Genomic DNA, 12,754 nt, shown 5'->3' on the forward strand with positions numbered 1-12,754 from the left:
TCTTAAATTAGGGTTATAAACTCAAATGCCCAGTCAGACGGTTAATGGAATTGAGTGAAGTGCCCTGTGGGGACAGAGGTGCCCGTGAAGGAGACCTTTGCCCCCAACCTCCACCCCCGGAGGCAGCGCCGCTTTGCTGCAGCCAGTTGTTGCCCTGCAGAATGCGAGCCTGGGGTGTCAGGTATTCTGAACTTCCCACAGAGGTGGAACTCCCAATGTTTATATGAAGTACCCCGATTTCCAAATATTGGCAACAAGTTCAGTTTTCGTTTTGCCTTTCGGCACGATAGGGCCAAACTAAACAAGTCTGTAGGCTGGCCAGTCCACAGGCCAGCAGTTTATAACCTCTGACCTGAAATTAACACCGGGTCTGACTGCCTCTCTGCCCACCCCTCCTCACATACCGACCTGGAGCAGAGAGAGGAGGAGGCTCTCTTTTCCATTGGTTGGATATCCGTATGCTCTGTTCAAATCACTAGTACCTTCTTTCCCATCCTCCAAGAAGCCACCATATTTTTTTTTTTAAACCAGCAATTCTAAGTTTTCAGGGAACTTGACTGCAGTTGGAAATGGGTTCGGACCTTCCTCACTGCCATAAGCAGTCTGACAGTCTCTGCTCTGATTAGAAGAGAAAATAAAAGATGAAAAATGCATCAACTGTATACCCTGAATGTCATTTCCTCTCTCCCTCAGGGGCTCCTGATAACTTTCTTTTGGGGGGATAAGGTGCTAACTTAAGTAAATGTCTGCTTCACGAGAGCACACCTACAATGGTCCCTAAAAAGGCCGTCTGCAAGCAGTCTGGCCCCTTGGGGAGAGCACAGGGAAGCTGTACTGCAGCCGTCTGCAGGAGTGGGGGGTGGCAAGCGTAGAGCTGGGGCCTGAAGATGCTTCGAGAGGCCACCATTCCAGCCTCCAGCCTCCAGGGAATGTAGGGACTGTCCCTATTTTACGGAAGAGGCAGCTACAAAGAGCACAAGGGGCTTTATACAGTACTTCAAGTTTCCTGCCTCTGTGGACTCTTCTTTATGACTTCTTTTTTGTCCAGTGAGTTCCTGGTTTGGGGGATGGTTTTCTATCACCTCTAAACTGCAGTTTGCTGTGGGATACTTAGTGTCTCGTTCTAGAAGGTCTTGGGTGGTTGGTGCGGTTAGTGTGCTACCTTCAGTTTCTCCCATTTAGTTAATTTTGGGAAGGAGACAAATTACAGTACAGATACTGAAAAAGCAGAGAAAGGAAAGAAAGGGAGACAGTGCCCACATTAGAAAGCAGTTCTGAGAAATAGCACCCCTTGGGGAAAATGCTTTATTCCTTGTGTTGCTCCGCCAGGGTGAGTTTCTAATTTAGACTCCTTCTGAGTTCTATTCCGGAAGATTAATCCCGCTCCTGTCCTGTTTTGCATTCTTGTTGGTTCTCCCGAATGACAGCAGCAGGGTTGTGTCTTTGCAGGAAGAGAAGGAGAAGGTGCGAGCACAGAAAGAGGAGGTTCTCAGCCACGTGAACGACGTGCTAGAGAATGAGCTCCAGTGCATTATTTGCTCGGAATACTTCATTGAGGTAATTGCAAACATTGTGAACAGCGGCTCCCGGGAGCCTTGTCGCTCTCCCAATCCTGAATGGAGCCTCAGCGAGCGACACAGGCTGCTTCGGCCATAGGGCAACGTTCTGAAGAGCGTTTCTTGCAGGAACTTCTCGTAGCTATTTGACTGCAAAGTAACCTCTGGAGGTGGCCACTTCTTACTTGTTTCTGTACAGTTGTCTTTAACTTTACTGTCCTTTTTCTTATTTCATTTGTTCCTGTTTATTTGATATAATTAATATTTTAAGCTGCAATAAGTCCTTTATCTCTCTGTTGTTGGGGAGGACACAGGGCTGTATGGCGATAGATTTTTGAAGTATCAGATAAAGCTGCTCAGTAAAGCTACGTTTCCTTACTCTGAATGGGTGTGGTGCTGAGAGGGGGTGGGGATGCAGCCTTCGATGGGCAGTAAATGCCATTGATGTGGGGCGTCGGGAATTCAGCGCACAAGTGGGACACGTTTCAGGGACTGGGGGGCTCCTTATGGAAACGAAACCTCTCTCCTAGGTTACCATCGGTTATCCTGTCATATTTTTGCACGGGCTCTTATTTTTCAAAAATTTTACCATTTGTGACCAGTTCATCTCACACCCCAAGTTTAAATTCAAGTTGTTACGTGACATTGCTTTTCAGACTCCTTTACAAAGGGAAATGCGTACTGACGCTTTTTCCTCCTTTCCGGGGGTCTTCAAGAGCTTGAGTCCACCAGCCTTCTGAAAAATCTCTCCCGAGCAGACCGGTTTTTTTTTGCTCAGGATCTACTTGGACTTCAGGTCATACATTTCTCCCACAATTTCTATTCATTTGATTCCCTACTTAGGAGAAGCTCGGTTAGTGGTGTGCTGACGAGGCGTACAGGCTGTACTAGGGGAAGATAAGGACAGGGGCTTGGAACCGGTGACAAGTTGGCTCGCCGCCGCGAGCGTCTGCCCAGACAGACAAGGCACACGAGCTGACCTGTGCTTTGTTTACCGCATACCGCCTGACCTTTCCTACTGGTCACCTCTTAAAGTGAGGGTTGGAAAAAGGTTTCATTGTAATCAGACAGGTTTTTAGTCCTGTTTGTAAGAATTCACCTCCTATAGTAAACAGTATGTCTCCTAGTTGACTTTCTGGGCTCAACTTGGCATTTGGAAAATAAATGATTTCTGTGTTGTTTTCCACTGCTCCCCTAAAAGCAGGAATGAAGACTTCTGAGCCTCAGAAAACATTGTATCCTAGGGGGTGTACGTAAATAAGAGTAAGGAAGACAGTGCTTTATATTCTTGGGAATGAGAAGCACGCTGGCAGAATTCTGGTTTACTCGGAGGAGCCCCTCAGATTACATGGCTCCTGCTTTCTCTCTCCTCATAGGCTTATTCACTTGGGTTCAGGCGCTGTCAGCGAACCCATTACCTTTTTTCCATTTCTTTTTTTCCCCAGCCTTTTTAGTTGCCTTTTAGATTTATTTTACTTTTTTGGTTTCTTTTGAAAAGAGATGATGCCTCCTACCATTCTATATATTGAGTTTTCAACGTGTGTCCCCTTTTGTATATAAAAATTGAGGTTCTGATTCACCACTAACAAGACATACATTTGTTTTTCAGAAGAGAGTTAGTGAGGTATTTGTACCAAACATTCGCACGCTTACTAGTCCTTCCTGTGTCCAAAGGCATTTGTTTGCAAGGTAGCTAACCTATGTTGGCAGTGGCCTGAGTTGTTGGAATAGAACAGACAAATCAGCCTATGTGGGGCCTGTGTTTATGAACTTTGAGAAAGATAATAGATCATCTAACTTGAAGCTTAACATTTCCCATCCCCAGGGATGATTCTGGTACCTTGGTGAGCTCTCTAGATAGGGTTACGGTTAAATATCCACTTGGCCTAGCCTGGCTTTGAGATCACAACCACCTACGGAAGTGAGCGTGACCCCTCTGACGTGCGTGTTCACATTCCTGTTGCAGGCCGTCACCTTGAACTGTGCCCACAGTTTCTGCTCCTTCTGCATCAGCGAGTGGATGAAGCGGAAGATCGAATGCCCCATTTGTCGGAAGGACATCAAGTCCAAAACCCCCTCCCTGGTTCTGGACAATTGCATTAGTAAGATGGTGGACAACCTGAGTTCAGAGGTGAAGGAACGACGAATTGACTTAATTAAGGGACGAAAAGGTGAGTGGGTGTGAATGAGCCAGGTGGTGAGTGTCCTCGGCGAAGTCCTTACAGACTTTTCTGGTTGGGGAAGAGAGTCCGATGAAAGATTCTTGAGCTAAAGAAGAAGCGGAAGAAATGGGGAAAAGTAAAGAGTTAAAGATAATGAATGCGTGAGCCCCGGCCGGGTGGCTCAGTCAGTTAGCGTGTCCTCCCGACACGCCAAGGTTGTGGGTTCGATCCCTGGTCAGGGCACATACAGGAAGCACCCCGTGAGTGCATAAATAAGTGGGAAAATAATCAGTCATCTCTCTGTCTCTCTCTTCCCCTTCCCTCCCCCTCTCTCCCTCCCCCTCCCTCCTTCCCCTTCTCTCTCTCTAAAGTAAAATAAAATGAAAAGACAGTGAATGTGTGAGAAAGAGTTCAAGCAGAATTAACTAAGTTGCTGGAGCAGCAGGAAAGAGGGAGGCGTGGGTGCACGGGCCTCGGTCTTGGGTGAGAAGAGAGGCGTGGTTACAACACAGAGACAGTTTGCTGTGCTGGACACTAGGCGGTGCTGCTGCTCAGGACGGTTGAGTCGCTGCCCAGCGGTTGCAGGCCCCTTGCGTTGGGTCTACAGTCGATTATAAACTGGATGCACACAGTCAGAGTCACAACTGAGTGCCTGAAGAAAAGACGTGTACACGTTCTCTCTCCGAGAGTCACAGCTTAATTACACAAATTGGGCATAATGTTAAAGCAATGAGGTAAATTTAATCCTGCGTTATCATTGGGGACCCTACTATATTTACCCCCAGGTTTCCCAGGTGGAGGGAACTTGGATAGAGATTGGGGTGGGGGCGGGTGAGGTTCCCTAAGGAACCATATTTCCATCGTGAACAGCTGCCTGTTGAACCAAGTGCCCTCACCGCACCTGCAGCCTGCTGTGCGGAGGGCTGTGGAGCAGCTCTGCTTGACACTTGATTGTCTGCCAGGTGAAAGGACACGCCCCGGGGCAAAGCACCAGGAACTTGGAGGATCAAAGGTGGTAACTGGGTGGGGATGAGCGTGCACAGAAGCAGGGTAGATTTGCTTGTCACCTTAAGCCCCTTTGATGGTCTGGTCTAGCGTTACCTGCCGAGAAAGCTTCGGATCCAAAGTGCTGTGATAGCCATTGGTGCCCATAACGGCCTGCCAGAGAAGAGCCAGAGGCTTGCTGCCTTTACAGGTGTTTCCCACCCCTGGCTGTTGGTAACATGTATCTTTGGATGTATCTTTCCCTAATTTCAGAGACGCTGAAGGCTTAAAGGCCACACTGCTAGCAGTAGGATCTTGCGTCCACACTTCCTTTCTCCTAGCCCTCCAGCAGATAGCAGCCACTTTGAGTAGGGCCAGGAGTCTAGTGCCGACTTGGGAGCGGCTGCGGTCGGAAGCCAGCCCTCAGTGGGTCGGCCGGAGCAGAGGCCGCAAGCCTGTCATGGAGCCGGTGGTGTGCGGGTGCTGAACGGGGCATGTGCCCAAGCCATTTACACTCAAGGAAGAAATTCTGCCCTGTAGGAGGATGGGGGGCCCTCGGGGGGTTCTTTAGAACCAAAGTATTTTACCCTTTTCTGACATCTATGTGCTGCTGGGTTTTATGATAAGTTTTAAGCCCCCAGAGACTTTTTACCTCCCAGGAGCCACTTGATTCTGGCAGATGCCATTGCTCTTCCTCCCACCTCCCATCACTCCTCAGCTCTTACAGGGACACTACTACGGACCAGGACGAGGTGGCAGATGAGACCCTGTCTCAGGTCTCATAGCACTCCCTGTCCGTGGAGGAGGCACACAGGGAGGCAGGTGGTGTGACAAGTTCCACGACAGTGTGCTAGGCAACTGCCCAGAAGGGGACACTGAGTCTGGCCTGGGCAGGTGGAGGTACACTCTGGCCGTCAAAGCTTCCCTGAATCGAAGCTTCCCTGCGGCGTAGCTTTCCAAGCAGAGGAGTCAGCTCCGGCAAAGCTCGGAGGAGTGAGCAGCAGTCCCTTGTTCCTAGCAGTGCCGCTGGGGGTCTGCTCAGACGGAGCGTCCACGTGGTGCCGGAGCAGCACGAGGTGGCCAGGGCTCGGGGAGTGTCTGCACAGGCGTCACGGATGCCTTCCGTTTTCTCCTCTTCCCTTTCTGAGAGGAGCGGGGGCCTGGGAACCCAGATATGACCAAGGTCAGCCTTTGAGCAGAAGTGTGCTGGGACTGTGCGGGCGTGGGGGCACCAAGAACTTTCTTCACCCAGCACATTGGCGAGGTTTCTTCTCACAAGTCCAAGGTCAGTAGGTGGTTTCATGCAGCACTGGACAGGGAAACAATGTCAAAGGCTAGAGAGGGTGCCTCTGCCTGTTACGTGACATGAGGAGCCTGCGCAGTCAGCCAGGTCGTTAACTGAGACTGTCCTGGCACCGGCTTCAGTTCTGCAGTTATCACAGCGAGTGCAGCTTTTAGGTTTTCTCTGGAGACAGACGAAGGTTCTGTGGCCCGATCTAGGGAAGCACGCGCCAGAGCCATCAGCAGCTTCGCTGGTCTGCAGTGTGGGGTTTCGAGAAGACTCGCAGTTCAAAGGCCCACCTTCCTTGCCGATTGAAAGCCGGTTTAATCCCCAGTGTATCCGAATTTTAAAAAGGACTAAACTTAGGATCTGGGAGCTAGGATTGGCAAGCCTGTTGTGGTTGAAGTTCTGATGCTCTGGCGGGGCCCTGTCCCTCCGGCAGGGCTGCTCTGGGCGCGTGTTCAGAGAGGGAGGCCTGCCTGTTTACGGCCACATGGGCTCTGACCCCACCAAGAGCAGCCCCAGCGAGGCTTCCCCGGCTGGTGGTGGTGTCTTCAAGTTCCACGGCCCGTGGGAGGCATGATGATTCCTCGTAAACTCTGGGAGGCCAGATTACAGGGGAGAGAAGGAGAATGCCAGGAGCCGGGTCCCGTGCATGTTGAAGACGGGGTGCTCTGGAGCCGCGGCAGATCAGAACCGCCCAGGAAGTGCTTGTGCGTGAGTGAGTGTATCCCCAGGGCACTGACCTGAGGTTTCTCCCAAGGGAAGACATTTACCCCCTGGAGCTGGGGAGGTGCCGCAGCAGTCTCTGCCAGCAGCTTCGCCTCCCCCGCTTGTTCTGTTCTCACGAAGTGTTGGTTGGTTAACAAGAGTGTTAACATTCTCACTTTTAGCTTTCCCTAGCAATTTCTTGGGGTTGTGCTCAGAAAAGAAGAAAACAAATGATCCAGAAATAAAATCTCCTTGGTACTTCATAGTGTGATCTCCAGTCCATGGGCTTCTTCAAACCGCACTCCCTTACTCCCTCGATCCTCTGCTAGTGACTTGGGGCTCCTAGCCGGTGTGCTGGGTGGGAGCAGGGTTCGTGAGTCACAGCTCCCCTGCATCTGTGAGGCACGCCCCTCCAGGGGTTGGGGGTCCCCAGGAGGATTGGCCCAGGTCAGAGTGCACGGCCTGTGGTTCTGACCCGCTTCCCGTGGGCTGTCAGGAGGGCAATGCAGACCCGGGACACGAGGAAGGGGCAGTCTCTGAAGAGAGTGTCTGCCCCCCTGGGAGGCTGTCCCTGATGTCACGCTCGTCCAGTGCTGAAAGACAGAGCTGAGGAAAGGAGTGCATGGGGAATAGCAGCAGTAACAGTGCTGGCAGGTCAAGCTCATCCAGAGAGAACACTTTTGGCAAGTACTTTCAATCCCCGAAGGAATCGAGAGGGTCACATGCATGAAGTCAGCCTGGCATATGACAGCGTTTGTCTCAGGGACAGCAGCTCTCAGCAAGGGTAGCGTGGGGCGGGGGAGTCCTCATACGTGCACACGAACAGCGTGTAACACTGCACTCTTTACAGATTGTGGCTTTTAAAAATTTTCCCTTCGCAAAATTATCACGGGGTAGAAAACTAGCAGGCTTGTTACTAGAAGCTTTTCTCTTAGTAGTCCAAAACTACCCTCCGTTTTTGCCCCTTTTTTCCTTCCTTTCCCTTCTCTTCATCTCCTATTCTTCTTCCTTTCCTTGTCCCTTAAGTGGTGTCTCCCTCGTCGTCCTGATTGGCATCGCAGAACGCACAGGCGGGAGCGACAAGGGCAGCACAGGGCCGCTCACCCAGTGGGGAAGGGACCGTGGTCTTTGAAGTCGGCTTCTAAGATGTTAATTGGAACTCCTGGAGGAGCCACCTAGGAAGTCCTAGAACCTTGAATTTCGTGGGTTTTTTTACTTTTTAAATTTTTAATTTTTTTAATTTTTAAAAATATTGTTTATGCTATTACAGTTGTCCCAATTTTTCCTCCTTTGCTACCCTCTACTCAAACCCCCCCCCACCCCGGCCTCAAACAGTTCCCACACCGTTGTCTGTGACCGTGGGTCACACATACGTGTAGAACCTCACATTTCTTGTGCACTCTAGTCCTTGACATTTCTGAATGGTCCTCTTCTGACCAGCACTCTGTGGTGGAGTGTCGTCTCCCCTTTGCCAAAAGCTGCCACCGCACCGCAGTGCCGGGCAGGCTTTCGTGGCTTAGGAGACTGGCCTTCCTACAGTAAAGACCCTCCAGTGCACCCCAAATGCACACAGGGCTGGGTTTGAGGGGACCACGCCTTCCATGCCAGGGTGAGAGGCCCAGGGCTGACCTTTGCTTACCTGTCTGCGGAGTCTGGAACTCTGGTGAGTGCTAAGCCCGCCCCTCTGCCGTAGTAAGGGCAAGACCAGCACTGGCCCAGGTGTGCCCTGCCAGCTGGAGAGAAGGCGGGGGAGGAACAGGGGCACGAGCTAGAGCTGCAGCTGAAGTACGTGTGAGCAGCTGGTCACCCGGGGTCCAGCAGGAGGGTTTCAGGTGCCTTGTTGCTGTTTTCCACAGAAGTTTCTCCTGGCTTTTTTGTTTTTGTGTTTTGTAATGATAAGACAGAGTTACCCCAAAACGTGGGTGCATATTATACACAGCAAAATACGGTACCTCCAGAAACTTCTTATTGTAGAAGGCCACTAGTGCAAGTATAGGACAGTGTCATTAACCAGAGCAGCTTTGCCTTGAGAGTTTCTTGGTTCCTGCGCTTAGCACCAGATGTACACTGGGTATTTTTGGAGCAAGTTCAAATAAGTTGGTGTTCTAGATTTCCATGAATCAGTCACAGAAACCTTTCTCTTTCTCCCCTCCCCATAGAATTAGGCACATCACTATTGAGGCTTCTCTGCATCAGCTGAATAGATGTCTTGTCCAAGTGCGAGTTACTGTGGTTCCTAAGAAACCTGATAGGACTAGACACGCTCCTATTTCTGCTTAGGGTTTCTGGCTGAACTGCTTTCTGCTTTCCTACGCTGGAGAGTTTGGATCTCTTTTACCCTGGGCCCGTGAAACGTAAAGCAGAACCAACCCCAAAGAAACAACTCCTTGCTTCCTTTCCCTGGGCCTTTCCGTTGTCTCAGTACCTACTTAGTGTTGGGTGCAGGAATAAAAGTGGGCGGGGCATGCCCAACCCTGCCTCAGGGAGCTTTCAGTCTGGGGGCTCAGCCTGGTCTGGCGCAGGAGCACGCCGCACCACGGGAGATGAGCTGTGCGATGGCAAAGGCCAGTGGCAGGCAGGGGAGCGAGGGAAGTGAAAGGGAGGTGGGTGCGTAGGTAGAAAGGCCAAAAGCAGGAAAGCAGGAGGAGCTTGTGGCTGGAAAAGGTACTGAGTGTCGGGGCTGTAGGTACGAGGGGATGCGTTGAGCAGTGAGGCTGGAAAGCAAGCCGGCCTGGGTCGTGAAGTCTTCTGGACTGTGGGAAAGGTTTAGACTGGGGGCTGCAGGGACCATACAAGATTTGCCGTGGAGATGTGCCTGTGGGTGTTTGTTTTTCTGGCTGGGTTAATGTGGCTGCGCTGCAGACGAATGGTGATGGGAACGAGAATGGAGGCGGCAGCCCTGGCCAGGGGTAATGGCTGGGTTAGAGAAGTAGCAGCGGGGATGGAGAGGGTGGATGGCCTTGAGCAGGTGTTTAGGGGACAGAGTCTGCAAGTTCATGGACCTGGTTTGCTGTGAGGAACAAGGGAGCTCAGAGTTGCAGGTCACTCCCAGCTTCTGTCAGGCAGCTGGGTGGGTGATAGTGCATTCACTGAGATTCAACCTACGGAGCAGGTTGTCAGGGAGATGAGTTTTAGACTAAAGTTGTTTAGACTAAAGTAAGTTGAGAGCACCTAGGGCATTTAAATATGTGGACCTGGAGCCCAGAAAATACTAGATTTGGGGATCCTCTCTGGGGTGGTAAGAGCCAGAGGTCAAGTCCGTGTCCCGGAAACCACAGACACTGAAGGGATGGTAGTGGAAGGGGAGTATACAGGGCAGACTGGGAGGAGTGGCCGAAGAGAGAGGGAGAAAGAGGGAAGTGTGGGCAGGTGACAGAGGACATCGGAAGGGTGTGCTTTGAGCCTTGCTGACCACACCCTTGTCTGCTGTAGCCCCTTGTTACATTCTAGACACCTCCCCATTCATTGCTTTCACATACCTGCGAGACTGAAATTGTGTTTGTCGTGTGTTCTTGCCCCTTATCTTATCTTACTTAAGGTAGTATTCCCAGGGCCTAGACGACTGTTTGGCAGGTATTCAGTAAATGCACACTTATGAGTGGTTATGGACAGAGGGGTTGGCAGTGTGAAATGCTGCTAATAAGGACAAAGAATTGCCCTTTGGGTGTAGCGGGTGTGTAGGACATCGATGACTTTATCTAGGACAAGTGGGGGGGGTCAGCAGCCGGTTTGCGGTGAATTGGAGAGTGAGTAAGAGGTGAAGGAGTAGACAAGAGTAAACATAGGCAAGTCTTCAGGAAATTTGGCTACGATTGTCGGGGGCAGCAATAGAGAAGGCTGTTGTTGGCGGAGGAAGTCAGGGTAAAGCAGTTTCTCATATCTTTAAGTATTTTTTTAATTCATTGATTTGAGAGAGAGAGAGGAAAGCGGGGAGAGAGTGAGACATGAATTTTTGTTGTTCCATTTAGTTATGTGTTCATTGGTGGTTTCTCGTATGCGCCCTGACCAGGGATCAAACCTGCAACCTTAGCACATTAGGATGATGCTCTTACCAACTGAGCTACCCGGCCTGGGCTTATTTTGTTTTTTAAAGGCAAGAGAGATTTGAGCATGCTCGATTGCTGATTGGAAGGAGCCTGTAGAGAAGGAGATGCTGGGAAGCCAGATAGTGGATGGGGCACAATTCCTAGGAACGCGGGGGAGGGGAGCGAATGCAGAGAGCACAGATGGAGGAATCAGTCTTTAAAAGTAGGGGGGTGCATCCCCCGTTTCCTAGAGGAAAGAGAATAATGTGGGGGGGCGGGCAAGGAGATTTGCTTGAGGGGAGCCAAGAGAATTTCATTCTGTGACTTCTTCATTTTTCGGTGAGCTGTCGGGTGAAACCCTTAGCTAGGAGGACGAGAGCCTCTCACGGTTCTCCCAGCTCACCCAGGCCACCAGCACGCCCTGCGCCAAGGCGTCCCACCTCAGCCACCTCCCAGAAGTGCGAGAAAAGTAACTTCTGTGACCCTTTCGGTCCTCCTACCAAAGTGTTCCAGACCTCAGTCTCAGGGAAGGGGACAATTTCCTCGGTAGCTTATTGTGCCTTCAGTGTAGCGAGGATTCCTGCTTCTCCAGGATAGAGGAAGCAGAAGCTGTCAGAAAGACTGGAGGCCGATAAACAGCCCCTCTACCCCCCTCCCTCTCTGGTTGTTGGAAGAACTCCCACCTCTCCTTGTCAATCACTGGATGCAATTTTCTCTTTCCTTTAACATATATTTATAGAGGGTCAGCTTTGTGTCAGCCATGTTTAGGTGCAAGGAATAGAAAGAAAAGTGAAAATCTACTCAAAGTTAGATGTGATTGGTACTACGGAGAAAAATAGAGCAAGAAAGGGTCAGGAGTGGTGGGGAGAGCTTCAGCAGTTTTTGATGGGGTGGTCAGGAAAGGCGTCCCCAAGAAGGTAACGTCTGAGTAAAGGTCTGCAGGAAGAGGCCACGCTGCGGCTGGGGAACCAGTGTCCACGCAGAGGGAGTAGCTGGGGGAGTGTGCGTGGGTGTTGGGCGAACAGCGGGGACGCCGGTCTGGCTACAGTGGAGTGAGTGACCAGAAGAGGAGTAGGGCTGAGGTCAGAAGGCTGGGCAGGCGGCAGCTGGGGTGGGGCCTTCCAGGCCTTTGGAAGGACCTGGACTTTAACTCTTACTCTGGGAGAAGTGAGGAGCAGGCTTTGAGCAAAGTGACATGACCCGACCTCTGTTTTTTCTTTGCTGTGGCTACCGTGTGAGGAAGAGCCTGAGGGTGGCCGTGGGGAGGCCGGAGAAAGGACATGCAGGCTCCTCTTCCATTTCTCTTTTCCTTCTCCCCGAAGCAAAGAGACTGTTGTGAAGATGGTGCTGCAAGGGCCTTTGACAGACCGCCAGGCGGGGAAGCTCGGGGCGGCCCAGAGGGTCTCCACGCGCTGGCCTTGGGCTGCCCCGAGACAGAGCGTGGAAGAGCCATGTGGGACAGAGTCTGAGTTCAGAAGTTCTCCGTCATGAGCCCCCAGGCAGGCCAGCCCGCTGCCACCAGTGTCTAGAGCGCCGTGGTGCTCACCGTCCGACGGCGTCGGGCACGTCACAGACTCTGCCTCACTCACTACCTGTTGAATGGTTATGTATTTCTGTTTGCGTTGCAGATTTGTTGTTTTTGTTTCTGTTTTGGTATCTCTGAAGCACCTCTGTTGACATTTATCCTGGACAGCTTGAATGTACGCCCATGGCTGCCCCTGAAAGTCAAGGCAGCCTCTATTTGAGAGGATGGAATACCTCTTTGTGAAAACAAGATGTCATTTACTGGAAATAAAATATAAAATTTAATCGTTGCTCAGCTGGGCTTTGGTGTATTTGTCTTCCTTCCCTTCCAGCTCCCAGACAGTCTCACAAGTAAACACTGGCAGCTCATAAATTGCAACCAAGAAAGTGACTGTATCAGATGATAGACTCAAGTGAATGTCAGCCTTGGAAGCCAAGCCCAAGGTCACCGGCCGTAGCAGGTGGGCTCTGTTAAGCCCCTGACCATTGTGTTTCCTTTGCATCCCGGAG

The 12,754-nt window shown here is 51.1% G+C and overlaps 1 protein-coding gene across 2 annotated transcripts in view; it reads left to right on the plus strand.

Moving 5' to 3' along the window:
- RNF8 (ring finger protein 8) overlaps positions 1-12,534 on the plus strand; it is a 35,705-nt gene extending 23,171 nt beyond the window's left edge. The window contains exons 6-8 of one of the 2 annotated variants that reach the window (XM_045193404.3): positions 1,450-1,557; positions 3,523-3,727; positions 4,090-12,033. In XM_045193404.3, coding sequence (XP_045049339.2) covers positions 1,450-1,557; positions 3,523-3,727; positions 4,090-4,097 — 321 coding nt within the window. In that variant the 3' untranslated portion in view covers positions 4,098-12,033. The other variant, XM_024557776.4, reaches the window with a different exon arrangement.
- Positions 12,535-12,754: the final 220 nt, after the last annotated feature.

The sequence above is a fragment of the Desmodus rotundus genome, chromosome 11, assembly GCF_022682495.2.
Source record: "Desmodus rotundus isolate HL8 chromosome 11, HLdesRot8A.1, whole genome shotgun sequence".
NCBI classification, from domain to species: Eukaryota; Metazoa; Chordata; class Mammalia; order Chiroptera; family Phyllostomidae; genus Desmodus; species Desmodus rotundus.